Source organism: Tyto alba, unplaced genomic scaffold, assembly GCF_018691265.1.
Source record: "Tyto alba isolate M040663 unplaced genomic scaffold, T.alba_DEE_v4.0 Super-Scaffold_45, whole genome shotgun sequence".
Classification (NCBI taxonomy): domain Eukaryota; kingdom Metazoa; phylum Chordata; class Aves; order Strigiformes; family Tytonidae; genus Tyto; species Tyto alba.
In genome coordinates this window covers 2,837,432-2,862,644 of record NW_024881321.1, presented here as the reverse complement: position 1 = coordinate 2,862,644, position 25,213 = coordinate 2,837,432, and the positions used below count along the sequence as shown (strand labels likewise).

Sequence of the window (25,213 nt, the reverse complement as noted above, 5' to 3'; positions counted from 1 at the left end):
TTCTGGTAAACGTTCTGATTACAACCGGGGCTGACTGATTATTCAGTTTTATCTATTGCAAGCCAACTGTTAACTAGGAGATCACTAAAGACAGTTCAGAAATATCTCAGCACACAAAGCCAAAACAAACATCAGTGTTTTTTGAAAGTGATGAGGCCAATAAATACTGCTTTGTTGGTGTCTACAATCACTGCTTGAAGTATCGTTTCAAGGCAGTAGATAATATGAAATCATAGCTTTAATTCACAATGGGAAGATCACAGTTCAACTAGTGGCTGCTTTCAACAAATAAAGATTTGCAAGGTACAAAACAATCAGTTGCAAGAATGCCAAGGTGAACATCATCGTCAGGCATTTTTCACTGTTTGTATTTTGTTTTTTTGACTTGAGATTGAAAAGTAATATTATAACAAGTTTGTGCCATATATATTTTTTTTTTCTATTTCAATAAAGTAAAATCAATGAACTTGAGGGTTAAACCATGTAGTTCCTCTTCCCGTGCAAGTAATCCCTGACTCTATTTTGCTTTTCTGGCTGGCAAATAAACATATCAGAAATTAAATGTCACACAATTAGACTGCTCTGTCAGCTGGGCTCCAGCTAATGTTTTTGAAGTCTAAATCTTGACACCAAGTTTGAAAACTTTTGACTAATTAATACTTCTATGTAGAGTGTGGTTTGGTTTAGCACCTGAACATCTTAGGCGAACAATCTGCCAAACTTATTCTTGTTAAGTAACACCCAGTTCCCTAAGTAATCCCAGTGAAACTGGTGGAATTTCTCCCAGAAAATTAGATGAATCAGTAAGTGGGAAATGACATATTCCAGTTATCTTCTGAATTTAGTGAACTGCAATTTCCCTCAGATTCCTGATACTGTGTTAGAGTTACTTCTGTAATGCAGGAGTTGAATGGTTGAATTTTGTTGTCTCTGACAGGATTAACATTTTTATCCATTTAATCTTCCCATTCATTTTGGTACCATCATTCTAAAATTTCAGCTGGTTTAATCCTGTCAGAGTATGTTTTACCTCATCATCCATGTCCTGAAAAGCAAGTAAAGAAGCCAAAGAGTTGTGGATTTCTGTGTTTTTAAGGTGTCCATTAGCATTTTGAGAAAAGTATGGTAAAATAGATCATACAATATTTTTTATTTAACAAGTGTCATAAAATAGATATAGACACAATAAACATTTTATTATATGCCACTGCTCAATGTTTTTTGAGTTCTGCTAGTTGCCAAGTTGTGCAAAAACACAGCTGATCATATAAAATAAATCTCAGACTCCTTTTTCCCCACAAACACGTATTTTACCATTTATATGAATTATGCCTACCATTAAACAGTTTTCATCAAACTCTGATTTTGATATATCATTCTGATATTAAAGTGGGATTGTTACAGTTTAAATCCCTTCATACAAATCAGAAACCAGAAAATAATTTATACTGATTGGAAGACTCTTTGGAAGCTATCTGGACAAATACAATGAGTATTATGCAGCTCAGGTGAAAACACAGTATATCTGAGATGACACAGAGGAATCAGTAACTCAATTTTTTGATAATTAAGTTTTCTGCATTTTTTTACCAATACATCAAAATTAAATGCCACTCACCTGATAAAGCTGCTATCATCTTATAGCTTGTTGATTTTAGGGGAGCTACATTCATACATTTGTTACCTGTTTTAGAAAATAAATACTGGCTGTATTTCTTTAATTGTTTTGTATTACACAGATGCTACTTGTCTGGTAGAAGAGAGCAGAGTTACTGACCTCATGGCTTTCATTGTCCACAGTGCAAACTGCTGTCCCTGTGGTCTGTGAGATCATGGTAAATACTCCCCGTAGTGTTTTCAAATGAAGTCTGGATGACAAACCTGTTTGTTGGTGGTACGCAAGGCGCTGCAAAGTTTGACTGCAGGCCTGCTGATCTGCATTTGGCAACCACTGCCCTCACAGGCTCGGGGTGCTGCATGTGACAACAGCAGAGCTGCCACTACCAAGAGTGGTCACCGTTCTTCCTTCTGGCACAGGTACTACAGGTGACCTACAAATCTGGCTGAGGTGTAAAAACAGGTCACTCGCTATGGAGGGGGATGCTGTGTGTAGGAGACTTGTTGAACTCTCCCACTTAAGCTACATTATTTTAACTTTAGAACTGAAGGTTTTCCCCGTTTCATCATAAAATGGTTCATAGTATAGTTTGGGTTGGAAGGGACCTTTTAATGTCATCTAGTCCAACCCTATAGTAATGAGCAGGGACATCTTCAACTAGAACAGGTTGCTCAGAGCCCACCGTCCACCCTGGCCTTGAATGTTTCCAGGGATGGGACATCTTGCAAGGATGAAGAGAATTGGATCAAGTGATGCAGATTTTAAAATTAGCATGAGTTGCCCGATTCTGATCCCAGGCACTACATTGCTACGTATTTTGCTGAGTAAATACAAGTTAATGCAAATATGAAATAATGACTCTTATAACATCAATTATTCACAACTCTCTGGAGACAGTACCTTTGCTTGACTGAAGAAATGAGAGCCACAGAAGAGGGGAATTATTATACAGTCAAGACTATATCTTAAGAGGCTACTCTGGAAAATATTCCCCTGATGGGTTTCTCTCCTCACCTCCCCTCTACTGGGTTTAGGCACAACATTAATTTCATAAATGTTCATCGTTAGCACTTGGATGTATATCTGGTATGATACTGTAAAGTAAATCTGTCTCCATGGGTCCTTGCGGGAAGTTCTGCACTGGATGAAAGCAAGAACATTTGGTCAGTCATCTAGAAGTAGCTGAGATGTGTGTAGGCAATTTAGACTGATAAATAGCTCCAATCTATTTCAGTTTAGTTTTAGAAAAATCCACTTACTCACATAAGCCCCTAGAAAGAGATAAAGAGATCACTATATTGGTTCCCCCATGCTTTCCACCCACTTTTAATATTATTCAGAATGATTTACAGGTGACTTTAATTGGTTTTCCAGCAGAAAATGGATTTTTATATACACTCATTTACACATCTATGACCTAAAAAGGAAGGAAGCAGACGAAGAACTGTGTCACGCAACACAAACTTACACACCACCGGGACCAGTGTTTGAATGAGGAAAAGAGCCCTAAACACTCTTATCTTTTCCCTCTCCCTGCTGTATGACTGCACCCATAAACCCAAAACATCACACAGATTTCTTAATTTCACCTGCAAGGGACGTGAGGGAGCAGCACCTCCGGGAAGCCAGGAGAAGGCACGAAGGACACTCTCTCCCAGGGCTCTCGGGCAGGGGGGCATGTACAATCGGTGCTGCATGCACCAGTGCAAAACTAGATGGTCTGATACAAAGCCAGGATCTGTGGCTGCCTACAATGATGCCCGAGGCCACCACTGTCACTGCTCTTCTCGGCCTCCCCCACCACCAAAGAGCGGTGCCTGACAAAAGCAACGGTGGAAACCCTTTGCTATATTCCACCAAAACTGCCGGCTGATTCTGGAAACCCATACTGAAACCGGAGTAAGGTAGGAAAGTCAGCGATCTCCGAACAGCTGCAATTGGCAAAGATCTCCAGCTTTATGCCCCTGGATGGTACAACCCACAAATGCTGTGCAGTGGCATTTGTTCAGCCCTGACTCATAGACAGACGAATGCCACTGAATGAATCACCAGCAGCACTTTCTGCAGTACCTAACAAGGTAGCTCATCCAAATATTGATCAGGACCCAGCCTCTCTAGTTTTGAGATCTGACATACCATAGTCTAGGATGCTATTCACCGGTGAAATGATGCGTTTTGGAAAGGGGGCCTATAGTGAGCAACTGGGATGACAAAACATCAGTTGGTGCACCCTTTGTCAATAAGGGCTACCTTCTGCCTGCTGCTAAGCTATAAAAATGATACGAACACTGCTGAAATGCAAGAGAAATAGCAACTTATTAACTTAGTAACAGAGAACTTTAAGGCAAATTAACAAAATCATATTATAAACCTGTTCAGTCTACTGCTGCAGAAGGTCATTAAGCCAAACACTGTAGTAAAATCATTTCAATCCATAACGGTTGAAAGGACAAACATTAAGCAAAGGATAATCACAAATTAGCATTCAGGACATCAGCTGAACGTTGCAGGTGTTGAGGGAAGATAGTTTCTCCCTGTCTAAGCGCCTGGAAAAGCACGTTTCTTCCCCTTTCCCCTTGGCTGTTGGACACTACGTGCTTGGACGGCAGGCAGGGGATGCCTCAGGTGCTCACAGTCACACACCCGCTCCAGGGGCTCTGCTCCGTCTCAGGGCTGGTGGACTTTGACTTTTGCCGTGTTAATGGCTACCTCAGTGCATAGGGTAGGGTCAGCCCTCCCCACCCTTCACCCAGCAAGGGTCCAGCCTGGGGAAAAGCCCCAGGGCCAAAGCCAAGGGCCAAACCCAGCCCAAAGCCCAGCCCAGCCCCAAGGCCAGGCCCAAACCCCAGCCCCACACACACTGTCCCGCCCTCCCATCAGGCCCCGCCCCCCCCCGCAGACCCCGCCCACTACCCGACTAGAACCACGCCTATATATATGACCCCGCCCGCGCCGACAACACCCCCCCCCCTCCCCTCCCCAACGGGCCCTTTCCGCGCAGGCGCACTGTGCGCCGGAGCCCACTGCCCCCTCGCGGCCCCTCCCAGCCCTCCACCAAGATGGCGGCGGGGCGCCGGCGGGCGAGGTGGAGGGGAGCGCTGAGGCGGCGGAGCGGCGGCGGCGGCAGGGGCAGCGGCATCAGCGGCGGCGGCGGCCGCGGGAGGCAGTGACAGGTGCGGGGAGAGGAGGTAAAGGCGGCGGCCGAAGCGCAGGTACCTCGAGTGGGCGGGTAAGGGGGTGGGGGAAGCGGCCGGCGCGGCGCCGCCCCTGCCCGGGCTGCGCCATCGGGAACTCCCCCTCCGCTCCCCCGCCCTGGTGCCGCTGCCCGCCGGTGGCGGAGACCGAACCGTTACCCGGGAGAGCCGGCGGGGCCATGGCGGTGAGTAGCGGCTTGGCAAACCGCTCCGTTCCTCTCAGCAGGGCGGGAAGAGGGGTGCGAGGAGGGGGGGGGGGGGGGGGGGGGGGGGGGCAACGCCTCTACCCGCCCCCCCCCGGGCAGCTCGGCCCCTGAGGAGCCGGCGTTGCCCGCGCTTCTCCCCGCGCTTCTCCCCGCGCCGCCTGCCCGGGCAGGGCCGGGGAACCGGCGCCTCCGGCCGCAGCCCCGCTGAAGAAACTTTCTGTCTTCCTTCCCGGGCTTCGCCGCCCCTCAGAGATGCCTCTCCCGGCCGCGGCCGGGGGGTGGGATCCTCCTCCTGTCAGCGCCGGGCCAGCGGGGTTCCCCGGGGCAGGGGTGCTGCGCGGCTGCCGCGGGAGGAGGGCGGTTGTTCGGGGAGGGGGGAGAAAGAGAGAAAAGCAGATGCGAAGCGCGACCAGAACAGCTGAGCCGGCTGTGACAGGCGGAGAGGAGAAGGAAGTGGTGGTTTTCAACACCTCTTTCTTGCTGCTGCTGTTGTTGTTGTTCTCCTGCTAAGCCGTAAAGGTTCCCTCGGAACTCCCAGCTAAAGGGATTGACTGTGTGTTTCTGTATGTAGATTAAAAAAAAAAAATCTTCCCGAAAACACTGTAATCATTTTGCCGAGTGCTAGCAGAGGCATTCTTCCAGCTAGATTCGTGCCCAATTCCTCCTTTCCTGAGTATTACTCAAGATTGGTTTTAACCTAAACAGAAACTTTTTGTTGCTTCCAGGCAACTAGAAAGTGAAACCAACTAAAAGCAAAATTGAAACTTTTCAGCTGATTTTTTACTGTGTGGAGTAAATAAAAGAAGTAGTAGAAACAAGGGAAAATATATTGGCTGGGAGCGAATCATGCTTTCTGAGTGGCATCTCAAGACGTGTTAGTAATTTGTTCAACCTTGTCAAAGGCAATTTATTAGCTACCTTGGGTGTCAAGTGTTGTTATTCCAGAACATCTCACATCATGAAGTAATTTCTGTGGAATGTTCTTTGTTTTTAGAAGTCTGCATTTGATCAAATACGTATCTGGTTATACATGTCTTAAATTATCATGAAGACTTCAAATCTCTTAATTTTTTGCTGCTAAGTATGTGGTAGCTTCTGTCTTAGAAACTATAGGTCCCAGTCCTGCTAAGCTCTGAGCTTAAAAGAAGCTATTTTGTTGTTATGGCCATGGGTAACTTTCTGCTTTACACAGTATAGAAATTTAACTGTAGCCATGATGTGAATCTGCATCTACAGATGTGTTGATATTCTGTGTCGTGAAATAGTATGAATCACAGCAACTCAGCAGTCCTTAAAATTTGGAAAGTACAATCAGTTAAATATTTTTCTGCCTTTTTTTTTTTTTTTTTTTTTATTAAGGAAATGGTCTCAAATAATTATGAAATTTAGTCACATGATGAATGCAGAAGGAGCAAGCTTTCAGGTAGGGAGAAGTCTGTGCCTGTATGTGAAAGTTGGATATAACTGAGTAACTGTAGCACTCAGTGTTGTAAATTGGATAGAGTTCTTAATGGCTGGTGTTCCTACTAAGCATGGGGGATCAGTAAGGGTGCTGATCAAGTTTGGAAACAAGGCATCTAGTTCTAGATTCACTCTGTGTATGCTGAGTGTACGCAAGTAATTTTGATATATATGGATTGAATCTAGGACCTGCTTTGGCAAACTACACCAGGATGTTTTTTTCTGGCAACTTTTGGGGGGCAGAAATTTCCGTGTTGAATTGATTACATTGGGGCATCGGACACTGATTTTTGGCAGATGAAGCCTTAGTTAGAAGAGGCAGGTCCTTGTCCCCAGACGGGCCAGGACTGGGTGATCATTTGCTTGTCATTTGGTCAGGGTGAGAGCAATCTGATTTGAGCAGGTCCACGGGCTAACTACTGTAGATGATAATATTCAGACAGAATTAGATGAGCGTCTCAGTTTTTTTCAGGGCAGATGGAGATCTTCTGAGGGTTTTTGCTGTATGACAAGCTCTACATGTATGAGTTATGTGAGGCTGAGGTCATTACACACAACACTTAAGTTACCTGATTTCAATCAATTAGTGGCTTTTTCTACTAGTAAAACTTAGAAGCTTTTGATTTTCATAGGCAATAATGTAATGGAATTGCGGAAACTTTAATTATGATTCAGACTAGTAACTCATTTGCTTTGGACTGTGAGTTCTCTGGATCTCGGGATGCTTTGTTTGTTGTTCCTTGCCTTGTGGCCATTTAATTATACTTGAATTTGGACCTATATCAGCTAACTCAGTGTTATGCTGATGATCACTTTGGCTCAAGATATCTCAGAGATCCTTCGTAATTGTTATTGCAACTTTAACTACTTAACTGAACATACTTCTGCAGTGATCTGTCTTGGGACTTACAGGGAAGCAATACCCTTAAGGTCTGACTTCAGGAGAGGTACAATTTCTTTTCTTTGTCAATATTTTCTCTATTTTTTAGAGAAGTTTTTTAACTTCTTTTAGAGAAGAGGTTTTAACTTCTAGATGTTTTCAGGCAACACACAAATTTACCCTGCTGGTACTTCTGAAATAGTGTATGCTATTGTAAATGTGTTGGTCTCTACAAGTATTGAATGCTTGGAAGGTGTTAAGTGCTGATGTTTTGATTGTCTACTGATAGCTCTGAAGTGGCAAATCCTACAACCTAGTCCAATCCCTGGGTTTGGGTGGATGGAGGGCAACTGGCAAAGATAGTCTTGTTCATTCCCAGACAGACAGATACTAGAGGAGATGGTTTTTGTGAGGCTGCAGGACCACTTCCCAGACAGTGTTGTTGTCTGCTGCCATTGATGTTCATTGTTGGTGCCTCTTGGTACATGAAGAATCCTTATCTTCCTCTAGCATCCAGCAACTCTGTACCTTTTTTTGACCTCCAGCTTCTGATTGTTATGGGGTTTCTAGTTCAAGCTCTGCAAAAATGTCTATAGGTAACATGTTGTGTTTCATCGGTGTGTTTCTGTGATCTGAAATATGAATTGGCTTTTCTCAGTTAGATCCGTAAATAACACTTCTATGTTTTATCATTCATTTCTTTAAGACTATTGGCTTGGGGAAATTCCCAGACAATTTGTAGCAAAATTCAACTTGGCTGCAGTTTATTGTGCACAAGTTGAATTGTGAGCCATTGTTTTTCCTGTAGGACCAGATCTAGTAAAAAATAGATTTGACTTGAACTGTCAACTCTTTAGCTTAACTAAAAGATACTGTCTGTATCTCAGGAAAGCGATAATAGTTCAGAATGAGTACATTGCTGCTTTTTCTGTTCAGCAAACAAACAATGTTTATTTTGCTCATGGGGCCAATGTTTCCTGAGCTACAGAAATGACCAATTTTTTTGCTTGTTCTTTGCCATATACAGTAAACTTTGAGCTTCCTTAATGCTGATGTTCACTTGATGCCAGTAAAAAACCATTATTAGCCTTTTTCTTACACTTGTCTGTCCACAAAGTTTAGTGGCTTTTTTTATGTCAGTAATATTTTGGATTGTCATCCCGGGGCCTGTATTTTTTAGAGCTGATGGGGTAGAAGGATGTTTAGGAAGTGTTTGTAGCACTTCATAGTATTACACGTTTCTTGTAGGTTGTCAGCTTTAATTGTTCCAATTAGTCTACATTTAGTTTCAGATGGAAAAAATATTTTTTCCAAGTTGTTGTTGTTCCGTCTGCCCCCCAGAGATCTGGTCCTGTTCCAGCTGCTCGCATACTCATGAGCCTGTAACCAGTGAAAATCTTCAGACCCTTTTGCTAAGCTGTCATAGACGATTTTAACAAAATGGAAATGGAAATAGAATTTTCTATGCCCTTTCGTCAATAATTAAATAAAATTTTTAGCTGTTGTTTTCATGCTGGACTCCCCTGTATAATGAGAAGCCTTTTTATACTTACCTGGTAGGTCACACACCCTTTCTTGGTTATATTAATCTGTTTTGATTAGAGTAGGTGCTGTGGAAACTGTGGATATTCATTTTGATGGCATAGCTGTGAGAGGACTTATTCTTCTTGCATGTATTGGTTCAGAATGATTTTCTTGTTACAGTTGTAGTACATCAGGAATGGAATATCCTTGTGTTTCCAAACCCTTTATGAAAACTTTAACACCACATTCATTGGCAGTGTCTTCACAGCACCTCTCAGACTGAGTTAGACTGGATATACTTTGCCCTCTTTGAGTTTATGGCTCCAAATAAACCTTCACCATTTATGTCTAGGCAAGCACATTTTTTGATCTTAGTCTCACCAGACCTACCTGTGTATCTACCAGTTTGCTTAACTGAATTTATATTTTTGTCTCCATGTAAGTTTCTGATTTTTTGAGGATGCGTGGACCGTCTTCTGGTCATACTGTTCCACAGTTAAAAGATCACCTAGGTTAACATTGGTACCCTCTCAGTCTTAGTATCTTGGGTGCCAAACACCATCCCAACAGCAGTTTGAAGAAGTTAAACAGGAGTGCTGAACATGCCTATAGTGTGCCTTCCCTCAGCTTTGCTTCCAGAGTTGTTCCAAATCATTCAGGACAGATGAAAAGATAATGCTGCAAAACCTCTTCATTTAGAGGCAATAGAAAATGTTGTACCTTATATATTCAATTACTTTGGGCATAAAGAGTTGTCAAAAATTAAAATATATACAAGTTTTCAATCCCAGTTTAACCAGTGGACTTAATTTTTATAATCCATTAGTAAGAGAGAGGCACAGCACTTTCTAAGATGTGATAAATGTCTTCTGCTTTCCAGAAGCACTAAAACAGGTCCTTCTACTTCCTGGCAACATATGAGCTTCTATAATATAGTGCCAAAAAAACTGTTTCACAACTATGAAAATTTACAAAATTGAACCAATGCACTCCATGATTTGAAAAACTTGTTTATCAAAGTCTGGGAAATTGTCTGTAGGGAAAGCAACAAGGTCCAAAAGGATTTATATTGTGACAGGTGTGGATAGATAGTAACTTGATCCCGTAACTGGGAGTGAAAAGGAATATCTATCACACAAATGTTAACATTATCTTCTGCATGATAGTTCTCTGCATTTGCCTCTGTTTTTTTTTGTGTGTTGGTTGCATTTAAATCTGTGAAGCTCAGTTCTTAATATGTTTTGATCTTGAATAACTTGAGGTGCAAATGAACTTAACAAACCTAGAATTTTGCTGTTACCTACAGTACAAAGTAAAAAACCCCTGTAGTTCAGAAGTGTAAATACTTTCTTGTAAATGCTATTGAGTTTCCCCAGTGTACAAATCCAATGTCTGGTAAACAAAGCTCAAGCTCTACTTATGTAAGATTCTATGAGCATGGGCCACTGCCAAGCTGCTGTCTCATTTCCCCTCGGTAATGTAGTATGGTCAATACCATATCTTACTCCTTTGATGACAAAATAAATACTTCTCTAACTTCCAGTTTTCAAACTGCAGGGTTTTGTTGTTCAGAGTTTGTTGTTCTTTTAACTGGAAGAACCATATCTACTAGATGACTTGACAGAAGGAGACTGAGCATAGCAACAGAATATCGAGTGGATTAGTTTTTACTTCAGGGCAGGGGAACACGTTTTAGACGGTGGTAGCAAATCAAGCAGTAATGATCTGCAAAAAGCGTGCATGTAGCTGAAAACTGATCTGTAGGCAAAAATTGAATGGATGAGAAAGTCCAACACAAACTTTAACTTGCACTGTCTTGGCAATGAGAGAGAACCATGGTTATATCTATTCCCTAATATTTCAAAATATCAATTGGTAGTCTGTTAGGGGACTTTCTACAGTGAGAGTAAATATCATAAGCCACAGGAGTTACAATGCCTCTACAAATCCCATAGAACCTATTAAAAGGGTAAATGGGGAAGACCTTACTTTAAGGAAACTATTTCTTTATCGATTTAGTCTAGTATGAAAGTAGATTGAAGAAGTTGAAACAAAGTACTAAGAAATGAGGACTAAAAGAAGCTGCAGAAGTAAGTAGTGATAGTTGACAATGATCAGTCTTAGATGCAACTGAAATGTAATTTGTTTTAATTTCTTCAGGCTTGGTAATAACTGCCCGCATGTAGCAATATTAGTATATATGCACATTCCACTTGATGGCATTTCAATGGTGAGGATAAATTACAATAATTCAAGTAATATATCCTAACAGTACTCCGGTACATTTAATTGTGTACATCAAAGCAATGTCCATGCTGTACGTACATAATAAAAGCTCCAAATGGATTAGTTTCTGATTTTGTGGCTTTATTTTTATTAACGAATTGACAGCTATTCAGTGTTGAAGTTCGTGTGGAAAATAGGAAACTGAGAGCAGCTTTGTCCTCTTGACTTTATTGGGCAATCAAGCTGCTTGGTCTCATGGAGTTTTGAGTGACTAAAACTTTACTTGGAGGATGGGGTGAAATCTGGGAGAAGGGATTGCTGGTATTGTCCGAGAAACCTGCTCATGTTTTACTGGTCTTTCCCTTCAGTAGTTGCAGAGAGTTCTCCACTGGAGAACTCTTGCATGAGTAGCATAATCAGTTTTCAGGAGTTGCATTCAGCTTGAGATGCTATTTGACTACCCTGATTTTTTTTTTTTTTTTTTTGACATGGCATGCAAGTAACTGCTTCAGTACCATTGTGACCAAGTTTAACATTGGGGAAATGAAGCACCTGCCAGGGTGACTGCCTCTTGACATTCTTTTACTATCGTGGTCTGTACCTTCATTAATGTTATGCACTGACACTGGAAGAAGCAGTTCCTCTCTGGTTATTCTTTGGCATTCGTTTGTGTATTTGCATAAGTGAAATGGATCAGGCAACCTTACTATGTTAAAAATGACCAATTTCTGTAAGATTAATTTTAAACTTACATCTGTCCTGCAGTTTAAATCACTGTGTTGTCGACCAGTTGCTTGCAGTGGTGCAAGTGGGAGCTGCTAGTATGATTTAGCAGAACTGACTTAGAGCAGTTTAAAGTCTTGATATGAGAACATCTTTCAAATGTGTGTGTTCGGCTTCAAAACACCTTATTTTTAAGTGGATTTTTACTCTTGGGAAGTAGTTTCCATTTGCCTGTCTTGACTTGTCAAGTTCTGTGCTATTATCCCGTTCCTTATGGAAGCAGAGACCTACAGGTTTTCCAAAAAAGAATCAGTGGAGAGAAATTTTAAAATCTGTTAGACTTATAGCCTCATCGATCCTATGTCATTGGGATAACATAGTTATCATTTTTCAGAATGAGTAGGAAAAAAATGTTTCATAAGAGTTCTTTAAAAGCTGCTCATTCTGCTTGAATCATGCACTCTTTGTAGCTCCAACACTGGCAGCTGTCTCTGCAATAAATTTATCTCACTGACCAGTTGTATCACATTAATAAAAATATATCCATGTTTTCAGTTTGCCTTAAAAGAATCCTATAAAAAAAATACTTTGAAAATTTGTTCTCAATACTCGGGGCTACCAAAAAGGGGGAGTCGATAACAAATGAGAAAGTAGCTTGATTCTTGTAATTGAATTTGCTTGTTTTCTCAAAAAAATAAGCATGTTCTTAAACAGAGATGAAGACAAGTAATGGTTAACTGGGAAAGGCTGACTTGTTTTTGAACCCATGTGATTTTCAGAAAATAAACTGAAGGAAATCCAGTCCTGGCAGAAGCTTAGAAGAACCTAATTTAGCTGGTATAAAAGTAAAACTAGGAGGGTTTAAGGAATTCTTGAGAGTAACAAATGTGTAAAACAAAACAGCCCCATATTTTAGATCAATGTATCATAAATATAGAGTTGTATTGGAGATCTTTAAGTGGTGCAAAAAATACACTATGCAGTTCACTCTCCTAATTTCTTTTTGAGGATACTTCCCAGGAGTATCTAAAAGGAAGTTGTTCCTGTAAGACGAGGGAGGCCGCAGTGTAGCTCTCAAACAATGTGTGGCAGTAAATCAGATTGATGTGCCTGCTAAAGACTAGGCATACATTTGCACCAGGGTGCTGAAAATTTACCCTTTTTTTTTTTTAAAAAAAAAAAAAAAACAAAACAAAAACACACACTATCAAATTAGTTTGAGTAAAATGAACAGATTAATTCTGATTTGTGATATGGTTGCACTTACTGCTTCTTAAAAGTTACAGAACCAGTTTAGGCTTCTTTTCTTTGAAGGTGTAAGAGGGAGGGGCAAATAGTTGGAAAGTACTGAATTATTATGCAACAACTTCAAGTTATATGTACTTCATCCAGCTAAGGACTGTGGGTGGTTTTTTTTAAGACTCTAATAATAACAACATTTAAAACCAGAATGTGGTGTTTTCAGGTAGTCTCCATTGCACTGGTCTTGTTATGTACAGTCAAGCATTTAACTGTCATGCTGGACAAGATGAGGTAGTAAGTGTCCATGAACATATTGTACCTTTCCAGATGACTGGTTTATCGGTGTCTAGTTGTTCTCTATGTAGTCTTCACCTTCAAAAGTTTCGTTTTCTACATCAGCTTAGCCTCTTTGGCTCGGATTCAAAAACTGCTGGCTCATAAATACAAATGCATTAAACTTGAACAGCTGGAGTGTTTCCAGTTATCTGCTATGCATTCTCATATAGATTATAGTACCCATGGTATGAATGCATGAATTGCATTTGAAACTGCTCCTAAATCATTGCAGCTCACAACCTGGAGTGTGAAGGTAACCTGAAGTCAGTATTCATTTCCTATAGTATGCTTAATTCCTGCAACGCGAAGGTTTACAGTTGTGTGGCATGGCCATTCTTGCTTTGAGACCAGGCAGTAATTATTGGGAGTGAGCTGTATCCAGTAACCGTGTTGGCTGTTCAAGTGCAACTTGTATTTGCTCACCAATCAGTATTTTCTTCATAACAGCACTGCATTCATTTTACGACTTTTAGTGTTCACCTTCCAGTGGTAACATAGCATGAAGTGAGATGTGTATCAAGTTTCTCAGACTTCTTTGAGAATTGTGTTTAGTGAGTGTCTGCAACACCTCTTGAGTGCTACAGTTGCATTATTTCCATATTTATGGTAGAGGTTGTAGATTTTTTTTTTCTGTAGGGAGTTCCCACGCTTATTAAAACATTTTGTGTATCTTAATTTTTAATTATTTTGTTTTACAGTTTCTAGCGAATGTCAGACTTTGACTTTGTTGATTCACTTTATGAAACTATACTTTTTTATAATCTTCCTGTATTGCCTATTTGCAACTATAAGATTCTGAATGGGACTGAAGGGAATAGCCATTTCAGTTTCACTTTTACTTAAAAGGAGATTGTCAGATTAGGGGAATAGAAATGTTCCACAGAACACCTTTGTTCTAACAAAAAAACCACTTCTTTGTTCTATTGGAAAATGTTTTATCAATTTTTCCGGGAAACACTTTTCTAAAACAGGAAAAATACTTTTTGAGGAGCAAAGCACATCTTTTAAATAAATTGCATATTAATTGAAATAATTAGTTCAGAACTGAAAAAGAAAAGCCTTTATGCTCTGCCACATCAGAAACTGTGTGACTAGAAAATATGGTAAATGTGTGGGGAGAAAAATTAAAATCAATCTGCTCAATATGATTCTTAAAAACAGAAAACTCTTCAGCATGCTTCATAACTTTAATAGCTCAGCTAGAACCTTATGGATCTCTGGGTAATTATATTCTAATATATTTCTACACCAGCTAAATCGCTGTATCTGAGCTGCTTCCAGTAGTGCATTAAGTGACATGACTAACGTCTGTTGCTTATGCTCTGTTCTTTCCCCTTCACCCTAGGGATGCATTGGTGTATTTTGTTTCTAGAATTTTCCTCATATTAGCATATTTGTACATCTTGGGCACTTGTATTTGTCCAGTTTTACCTGATGACTTCTGAACTGGATGGCTGATTTGGCAGATTGGAAGGGATCGCAATAGTAATCTTTACAAGTCTCAAATTGACAGGCAGGAGATATCTTTTAAGGACTGTAGGAAAAATAAAGAATAAATTTACCTCATAGTAGGCACTAAAGAATGGACATGGTGCGTACTTACAAACGTATCAATCACAGGAAAAGTTTAAATAGTAGTTTGCATCTTCTTGAAAAAAAAAAAAATCACTCAGATGTGAGGCTCTAATCTAAATAAGAGGGCTTTATTACTTCAGCTGTTTGCAATACATTTATTTTTAAAGTGCACCTGCTGTCTTCATGTTGGAGAAGGCAAAATCGAAGCATTTCATGCATTAGGACTGGGCGATGGTTTTATGGTCTTTTTGGTTCTGTAATTTCAGTCCTTGTTCTTTGGCAAAACCAAAAAATGTCTCCTGTTCAGAGAAGCTTTTCCTTCTTACTGGAAGTTGTCTGGACCTGAGGATGAGCCTTGCCTGTGGTTCCTGGAGGAGCGTAGCTGCAGGAGGACCTGGGAGAAGGAGGAATGAGCACCTGCTCCTCTGTACCGAGCAGGGAAAACACACCTTATGGTAACCTTGAATTGGCAGCTGGAATGTGATACAGGTTGAAGCACGTGTGAAACTGCACTGGTGACAAATCGTGAAATGGCCCTAGTTTTGTCATTTCTCATGTAACAGCAACATGTGATTTGGAAACATTTAGTATTGATTTTATTGAGCTTGTTCCTTATGCTGCATCTTTCTGTGTCAGGCACTCTTGTCTTATCCCTGCCTAAACTTCTGTCCTTGTGTTGTGTAGAATCAAGGCCCTTGTGTGCAGTCCTCTGTAATAATAAAAGTATTTGTTGGTCACCATATTTGACTGAATTAGGATGTGAAAGAGTATTTACTGTGAGTGTTGTGATAAGTAGGTAGGTAGAGAAGCACCACTTTGCAATCACAAAAACTGAGGAAGAAGCAGTGATGCAAATTTCTCCATCAGTAAGCACCAGAGAAACCACTGTGGAGAGTGGCCTTATAAGTGCTCCAGTTGTAGAAAATACAATTAATTGTACTTTGTATCAAACTCTGTAACTGAAAGTAGTGAATCTGTAGGCAAGGTGTCCTTCTTAGTTGTGTGTTTGGGTTTTTTTTTGTACAGAGCAGCATTAGAAGCTATCATTATGTTTATCATAGTAGTGCCTACAACCCAACCAAAGTGGAAGACATGTTTGTGCTGTGTGCTTAATAAGAAAGTATAACTTTAAAATTTGTAATTATCTTCTAATGCAGCTTTCTTCCTTTTCTTCTGAGAAAGGCCAGAGTATAAAGTAATTCTGTTATGGACAGTGCTATGGGTATGTCTTTCAAAGTTTGAACCTCACATCTGCAAATTTGAGTTTTGATTAGCTCTGTCACTGTCACTTTGAAATTCTGGATTGAGAAACTGAAAATTAATGACAGTTTTTAAGAGTTTGTTAGACAAAGTGTAGCCACCTCTCTCTGTTCCAATCTACTGTAAACCTTTAAATTTGGCATTACATGTCATATTTTGATTGACTAATATTCTGGAATTCATAGAAGAATTCAGTTCAGAAGGGGCCTTTGGATATTGCCTCCTTCTGCCTCTCATCCAGGACCTTGTGTGGTCAGGCTTTGACAGTGGTCTCCAAACTTTTTTGATCATGTGCCCCCTCAGTAAAAATTTTTTGAGCACGCACCTTTAACTTATGTGTATTTATGTTTAAATTACATGCATGTACTAATGTATCGATATATAATGTGCACTTTATAGCATACACAAAGAAGCAGAAAGAATGAGATAAAGATGAAAAACACTATTTAAAAATATTTTTGACAACATTTTGACACAAAAAAATATTTTCTTCCCACACCAAGAGATTGTCTTGTGCACCCCACTTCAGAGCTGACTGATCTGTAGGTTTGAGATTTTGCAGCCTCTCTGGGCAACCTATGCCAGTGCTACACTACTATCATTGTGAATATTTTTTTTTTCCCCTATGACCAGATGGAATTTCTAGTGGTGCAGTATGTGACCATCGTTCTTGTACTTCTGCTGCGTGCTACCAAGAAGAGTTTGATTTCAGGCTCTTGATAAGCATCCTTCAGGTAGTGGGATCTAGCCAGTAGATGACCTTCTGGCTACTCTAGTGCTTTTAGCTTCTCCTCGTCGTTTATGGGCTTACGTCCAGTAATGGTCTTTGTGGTATCTCCCTTATACTGGAGAGGAGGAGGTGGCTGGGAAGAGCAAAACTGGACATGGTATTCCAGCCGCCACCTTATAAATGCTGAATAGTGGGGGATAATCTCCTCCCTCAGCCCATGGGCTGTGCTTCTCTGCTAATACAGCCCAGTATGCTGTTAGCCTTCATTGCACTGAGGCTGCGTGGTGCTGACTCACGGTGTTTTACCTTGGTGATCCTGCTGATTTAATGCTGATGTCTTTTCAGAGATTATTGTTAAGATCAGCTGCTAGTCTCTTGGAGACTGAAACACTGATCCTTTGCATGTGCAGGGGGAATGCACTGCCTAATGACCTCAGCCTTACAATATTGCTTAACTCTTAATGAACAAGTGATTGAGTAAAAAACAGAGTTTTATGTGTCTTTAGAATATGAGAGTAATATCACAGAAACATTAAATGGACAAAATCTGAAGGCATTTAAGGATTGAGTTAAATTGTCATTGCAGTTCAGGACAGCAAACTGGCTTACCGAACTACTGAGTGGAACTCAGTCTTTGAGCCTTGACATCATTTAGTCTTTTGGCTTGTTAGTGTAATCCATTCCTTAATGGTTCCTCAGACGTAATCCCTGGAGCCTCGAAACAAATCATACGCAGTAAGTTTAGATGCCTTCAGCTTTGATAGCCTTCAGAAAAATATTTCAAAGTCTTTTCAAATTCATATGGTGATGATAAGGAAAATGAATAGTAGTTGAGTTGTGGGTAGTGGGGAATGGTTGCTACCGAAGTCTTGTACAAAGCATTAACCTACTCAATTTAGCTGAAATCTCAGGAGACTTTGTACTTCCCTTGCATCCTAGGACAGACGCAGTGTAGATTCTGAAAGAACAGTGTCAGCTGAGTTAGCAATCCTGAATTATGCTTTGAATGTCTACTACTAGTTCAGTATATTCAGTAGCAAGACAAGAAATGAGATAGCTGCTTGTACAGCAGTTGTTGCTGCACATGAGTCAGTGTAGATTTCTAAATAATGGTGCCTTTACTGCACCACCAGTAGAAAATTACTTCTCAGCTGCTTCTGTGCTTAGCAACTGTGTATTGCCCCTGTATGCATCTAAGGTGTCATTGTCCTTGTCTGGACCCTTTTAATATGTCCACAAGAATGGTGCAGTGAGTTGACCTTAAATAAATCCTTAGATTTATCCCCCATATTACTTTACCCCTTCTGAAGGCTGCTGCATCCATCAGTTTTCCACGGTGCAGGAAATCTGACAGTGGGCTAGTGAATTGTTTGTAGTGGCTCTGCAGGCTGAGCCTTACCCATTGTCCAAATGCAAGATGCTTTTCCTGTGTCCTTTTCAAGACCTTGCTAAATCCTGAGTATATTAAGAAGCTAGATGGAGGTGGAAGACAGTTTTATCATCCAGAGCAGTTTTATATGGAGTAAGGCTGAAATTATGATACACACATAATTTGCTTTCAGGATTTTCAATACAGAACAATATTTTCAAGAAGTTGTAGTCACCCATGCTACTCTCTTGAACAGATATCAACAATTCTAAGTCAGCAAATTGGAGACAAAGCTTGTTAACGTTATTGCAGTAGAGATTGTAGTTATTTGCAGCCAGAAGCAGTGAGAATACCCTCCTTGTTGCTAAGTGAGCTACACCTTTTGATATAATTAATACAGCCTATTGGGTAGCTTGTATTTGGCTGTCCACTTTTATTATTCTATCCTTTTCAGAATCAACCCTCCACAGGATTGAGTTCATTCTTTTTTGTTTTAGAAAGAATAGCTTTACCTCTATGTATTAAAACCTTTTGTTATGCCCAGCTTTTTAAGCTATTCATGCCATTTTAGTGGAGTAAAATGACTCAGTCTCTTATCACTGTCATGGTTTGTCATTTCCAGACTTCCCTCTGACTTCCTTTTTTCTTTCTTTTTTTTTTTTCTTGAGAGCTGAGTTAAAAACATGCTCTGTAATGAGAAGCCAAGAACTGATACCTTCCCTTCCTATTGGAAACTCACATACTCAACAACTCTGTACTTACTGTTAAGTTGACTTAAGGGCTGTCTGTCCAGTTTTAATCCATGTAATATCTGTTCTGTGTTTTTGCTGAAGAGAAATGTTGTGTAGTGCCAAATAAGGTTGAAGATTGTTTTTCCAGTTCTCTTACTGTTATTGGTACCTCTTTTAGCAATATCCATCACCAGAAGATTCCCATCAAGTTAATTGGATAAGTAATTTTTTTTTCCATCCATCATACTTGTATTTTACTTCTTTACAAATAACATCCAGTGCTGAGTATTCACTTTTGTTTGGTCTCAGCTCACTGTTTGCTAACAGGCCTAAGTTGTTCCATTCACCCTTTTACAATTGAGTATTTAATGCAAGACTTCTAGTTTTCTTCCAGACCTCTGAGACCTTCCCAGGACTCGAGTTATTTGCAAGTCTTTTTCAAAGATCTAGGTAGATCTCTTCTTCCAGAAGTCTTGAATGCAAGCTGTCTGGGTCTGCTGATTTAAAAGCTCTGCTGGTGCCCATTTGGTATCCTTGCACTGAATGTGGTATCTTGGAAATAAATGCCATTATACGTTTATTGAGCATGTCTGCTTATTTTGATGCAAACCTTTTGTCCATTTTTCTCTGACTTCTCCTCCCACTGCCACGCACTACTTTTACCTTTTCAAATTCATATCTGTCTTTATTTGTCCTCATAGCTAAAAAGAAAAGGCGCCTGCATCTGCTGGTCATGCCATATTTTACTGTCTGGCCAGATTATGTGCACTAACTTGTACAGATTGCTGCCTCTTGACTACTTATAGGGAAAAGGCTTTTAATGATACATGTAGCATAGACCCACATTTGTGTGTAGTTTAAACCTTTAGTCTTCAAGACTAGTTCAGTGGCATTGCAGAGAAATCTAATATTGTATTGTCAAGAAAACATTGATTTATTTCTTCCCTAGATTGATTACACAGTATGACAGGTAGCACTTTTATTATTGTTGTAGAGGGTGTCAGGAATAACACTATACCTAGTACCACCTGTCCGGGTTTATCGATGAGCAGTGTGCTTCATCTCCAGAATAAATCAAACACTTGGGTCCAGACATGGAATTTAGCTGTGTCCCAGTTTAAGGCACTGAAGGCTGCGTGCCGAAGATGAACTACTCACCTAAGCACTCGGGTGCTTGTGGGAATCTCATTTTTGCACAAATCAGATCACTAAACATCAGTGCAACAGAATGAATGAATGAACGTGAGACCGAATGTTAGGTATGTCCAGAGCTGCTCCTGTTTTGGAAGGGCTGAACAAGTTGTCGTGGCAGTCATATTTGAGTCACTTTGGGTTATGTGTAATTCTCACTGGTGTCCAGTTTGATAGACATGTTTTGATTTATGCCTAATAAATGGTGATAGCACTGATGCATCAAGTTACGAATGCAGTCAGAAGTCACTGTGTGTGATAAAGGAAGCTAGCGCTTTCTTATATAAGAGACTGGTCATTAGCACGGTGGCTTGGGAATGATGAGCTGGATTCAGCTTGAACCTGGGGAAATTCAAGCCAGCTTAGTCTGGGAGCGTGTTGTGTTATAGCTTGGAGTATTGAAATTACCTTTCTGTCTGTGACACTTTAGATAGGAGTGCAAAATATTTGGAGCTGTAAGATCAAGAGATGGCACAAGAGTAAGCCTGGTTGTAGCTATCGTGGGAGGAGGGATGCCTTGATTCTAACCTTTGCTTCTAGGCTGTGCATTCATTTTACATTAAATGGTCATTGGATAATATCCTGGGAAGCTTACCATCAAACTTGATAGCTTGAAAGATGATCCAAGTAACTTTCATCAGCCCTCTGCCACCTGCAGAAGTGGTGGGGACTGACTGTAGCCTGGAGGATTTTTTGATGAGTGAGAAAGCTTTTAAAGTAAGGTAGGAATATAAAACTCTGTCCTCATTGCTTGGGAGACTAATTAGTATGGCTAAGCAGGTATAAATGACTTGGCATAAGCAGTGATGAATTCTTAAGTAATCACAGTTAGGTTTCAAAGTCTTTTAACCTAGAGGGATTTTTTTTTTTTTTTTTTTTCCCCACAAATTTAATCTTTTCAGAGTATGCCAGGAAAGTAAATAAAACCTCTAAAATAATTTCAGGGTGCTATTTTTTTTTCCAAGTTCATAGTTTTATAGTAGGATAACCTTCAGTATGGGAACAGCTAAATCGTACTGTATATGTATAGCTGTACAAGAGCCTTATAGTGCTTTGTTAATGTATTTTCTAGAAAATGTGAAGTCTTTGTTCTGTGCGAGTTGTCTTGTACTGACAGCACTGTACTACAAATTTCAATCCACAGCAGATGTAAAACATCTGCCTTAGAGGGGCAAACAAGTAAAAGCAGTCAACTGAGAGGGACAGAGATAGTTTGAGAATACTTCTGAGTGGTGAGCTGTAGCAGCAGCTCTTCAGGTTAACAAGGTATCTCTAGAACTTGGTGCTGAAGTCAGTGCCATTAAGCTGACTTCATCACCCCTTGAATTTTATTTGGTGTGTCTTCATTTAAAGTTACATGCTGTAACTAGTAAGCATCTCTGTTTATGAGCTGACAGTATATCTGTGTTAGAAGTTTTAAAAGTATTTGTAGAGAGTTTCAATAGCCAGATGGCATCAAGGCAAAACTTTAAAAACCTGTAACGTTATTGACTGTCAGTCTATGTAACTTTAAAATTGTACCTACTTGTTTTCACCAGGCTACTGTAAGTACTGGCTAAGAGAGGTGGTTCTACTTTAGAAATACTGTACAAGTTTATTCTCAGCTTAATCTTTATGTCTACATTGGATATTAAGCACTGGTTTCAGATGCAAAATGTGATTAACTTGTGGGATTCTGAATGTACCATTCACCTCTAGTGAATTCTTTCCATCTGTCTTTCTGTTTTGTTAAGAAATATCAATTTCTCAATTCTTGTTGATCTAATTCTTTTTTTCTTTCAAAAGCTAAATGTACCGAGTCTCGCTGGGATGGACTTAAGACCAGTGCACTAAACCAGTATAACTCAGCGATTTTTTTTTTAACCAAAATGAAATACAGTTTCAAAAGCAGCTTATTAGACTTGCAATGTATAATTTCCAGCATGGAAAAATGGTAATCTTCAGATCTTCTGGTCTTAATTCTTCCATCCAGTCTTCATATAACACTAACATGCAAAATATCATAAAACACATTACTTATGACTTGTTAATGTAATTGAAAGGAACGCCCGGCTAAATCCTGCTTGATGTTATGCTGTTACTTGACACTCATCAGAGCTGAAGTGGATCCCTGCTTTCATGGGCCTCTTGCCTGTGTGGCTTTTTTTTCTTGTCATCAGATTTCATGTAACTTTACAGTGTGTGCTAGCAAGGGATTTTTCATAGTGTAGTTATGAGGATTATAATTTTGTGTGCAGGCATTACTTCCCCTTCCTCCCCCAAGTTTTAGCTGCTGGGAAAGCTACTAAAGGGCCACTGGTTAGCAAAACGACTCAGCTTTAATCCTGGGTCTAATACATTTTAAAAGTAAAGAAATGTCAGATTGCGCAGAAGATTTTTTTTTTTTTTGTTTGTTTATTTGTGTCTCACTTGGACATTTCGTAGTAACTAGTTGTTCCTAAAGTAAGAGTCTTGTTCATTTATAATAGTAAAAAAAAATGGTTTGGTGGTGAAAAAAAGAAACAGTGTCCCTGTTTGTAGATCTCAGTTTTTTACGAGTTTCATATAAACAAGAACACTTTGTGTGTTAGTTGTAAGGCAGCTGCTTTTTTTCCTTTTTTTTTTTTTTCCCATTAGGCATTTTGTCAGCAATGCCAGTCAGGCTTAGTCAAAATCTCAGTTTATAATCAAAGTTAAAAGATTGAGGTTTGTTAGCTCCAAGGCTGTGAGGTACCTTCTTCTGAGGCTCAGCCGCTAGAGGGGGTCTAAACTGCCCTCTGTAAAAATGCAGTTTATTCTTGCTGGCAAAACACCTCTTCAAGTTTACATTTGCTGGAATGTTGTAGAAACATACTTTGTAAAGATGTCTAATTTCATAATTTTTTTTTTAAGTGAGGCTGTTTTTTAAGGGTAATTATTAAGAAGTATTTATATAGTCTAACCATTCAAGTAACTTGTCTTTGCAGGTGATCTTGTGAATTAGTGTACCATCAATGATGGCAGAACATCCACCGTTACTGGATACCACTTCGATTATAAGTAGTGAAATTCCTCTTCTAACTTCCCCTATTGTTAGTGGGGACGGAGCACAACAGGTAAGGAAACTTATTTTATTTTTTTCTTCTTCTTCCAACAGCATCATTGACATACTGACACTGTAAAAGGTAGTAATCCTTCATCTGGAATATTTTTGTGCAACTTTGGTCATGCATGTGTGTTTGACATTGAGGTGAAGGTAGAACTGGTACAGAGAAGAGATTTGTAAGCAGAAAGCCTGTCTTGTGAAATAACATCTTCATAGAAGGATGGAACCAAACAGCTGCCTACTTGTCTACCCGTGCTTGTGTCTTAATTTGGAAGCCATATATTTGCATTACCACATGACCTTGTTAAGATTAATAAACCTTCCCCTGTGGTAGAGCTTCCTAGCTCAGGCACAACATGCGCTAAAAACTCGATGGCCTCTAGACTGATGCTTGCTGACAACTGGGTATCTTGAATGGTGGGACTTGCTTTTTTATGTTAGTGTCTGCCTGGACACTTCTTCAAATTTATTTATTTATTTATAGACAAAACCGGTCAAGGTGATAGAAAAACTTATGATTGTGGTCTTATAACACTTGAGAAAGGTCAGCTCCAGTGAGGAGTAAGTGTTGGCAAAAACATATGCATTCTCCCTATCTTTAACCTAGGAAGAATATTTTAACCCCTCAGTTCTGGAGCAGTTTCCAATGGGAGAAAAGGAGTGAGAAATTAAGTGGTTTGAAATATCTGAATTAGTTGAGAGATCACTGCCAGTGCTAGCAAGAGACTGGACTTGATGATGTAGGGAAGTCCCTTATAGTCTGTTGTTCTCATGTTTGATCTTCATGCAGAAGAAATAATTATTTATCATGGAGAAATTAATTTGTAGGGTAAAAACACAGACAAGAGCTCTAAAATGAGACTGGAGAATGGATTTTGCAACAGTTCATGAGATAAGGTTTGGGCTTCAGTGAGATCTTCACAATGTAGGGGAAGCTTAAATACAGAGGAAGAGCTGACAAATCTTTTAAAATAAATGTATGGATGGAACAATCCCGAAAAAGGGAAAAAAAATATCCAGCCCCACTTTTTTCCAATTCTTCTTTCAAATACTGATGTTTAGAAGTAATAATCTGTAACCTGCAAGAGAAGTTTTACTGTTTCCTTATATGTTCTGCCTCAAAGTTCAATTTTAAAGCCTTGCAAACAAAAAAGAATAAAGCATGCCTATGCAAAGTTAAACATTTCACTATCTTTTCTTTTTCCAGTTGTGAATATTCCTTTTTATTTTTTTTTACTATTGCTGTTTACAAATTGTTATACCACAGAACTCTTGAGGTTGGAAGGGACCTCTGGAGATGATGCAGTTCAGCTTTCCCCCACTCAAAGCAGTGTCAACTAGAGCAGATCACCTAGGGCCATGTCCAGTTGGCTTTTGTGACTCTCCAAGGATAAGGGATTTCACAGCCCCTCTGGCAGTCTGTTCCCCAATATTCAACCCACCCTCACACTGAAATAATTTTGTATATTTTAGTGGAATTTCTGTATTTCAGTTTGTGCCCATGGCCTTTTGTCCTTTCACTGGGTAGCGCTGAGAAGAGTCTGGCTCAGTTTTATTTACTCCCTGCACTTTCAGGTACTCATGCACACTGGGAATAAGATCTCCCTTAGTACATTTCCAGGCTGAACATTCTCAGCTCTCCCAGCCTCTCCTCACAAGTCATACTCCAGTCCCTTCTTAATCTTTGAGGCCCTTTTCTGGACTCTCCAGTATGTCCATGTCATCCTTGTACTGGGGAGCCCAGGACTGGGTCCAGAACTCCAGATGTCTCGCCGGTACTGGGTAGGTAGAAGGATCACCTCCCTTGACCTGCCAGCAGTGCTCTTCCTAATGCAACCCAGGATGCTGCCAGCCTTTTTTGACTCAAAGGTGCCTTGCTGACT

General features: G+C 40.0%; 1 protein-coding gene across 5 annotated transcripts in view; it reads left to right on the top strand.

Moving 5' to 3' along the window:
- Positions 1-4,633: 4,633 nt before the first annotated feature.
- Positions 4,634-25,213, top strand: part of FNDC3A (fibronectin type III domain containing 3A) — a 125,403-nt gene continuing 104,823 nt past the window's right edge. Inside the window, exons 1-2 of one of the 5 annotated variants that reach the window (XM_042806029.1) lie at positions 4,634-4,791; positions 23,212-23,340. In XM_042806029.1, coding sequence (XP_042661963.1) covers positions 23,239-23,340 — 102 coding nt within the window. In that variant the 5' untranslated portion in view covers positions 4,634-4,791; positions 23,212-23,238. Of the gene's footprint in view, positions 4,831-4,917; positions 4,998-23,211; positions 23,341-25,213 lie in introns of those variants that run through there. The other 4 variants (XM_042806032.1, XM_042806031.1, XM_042806028.1 and 1 more) reach the window with 4 other exon arrangements.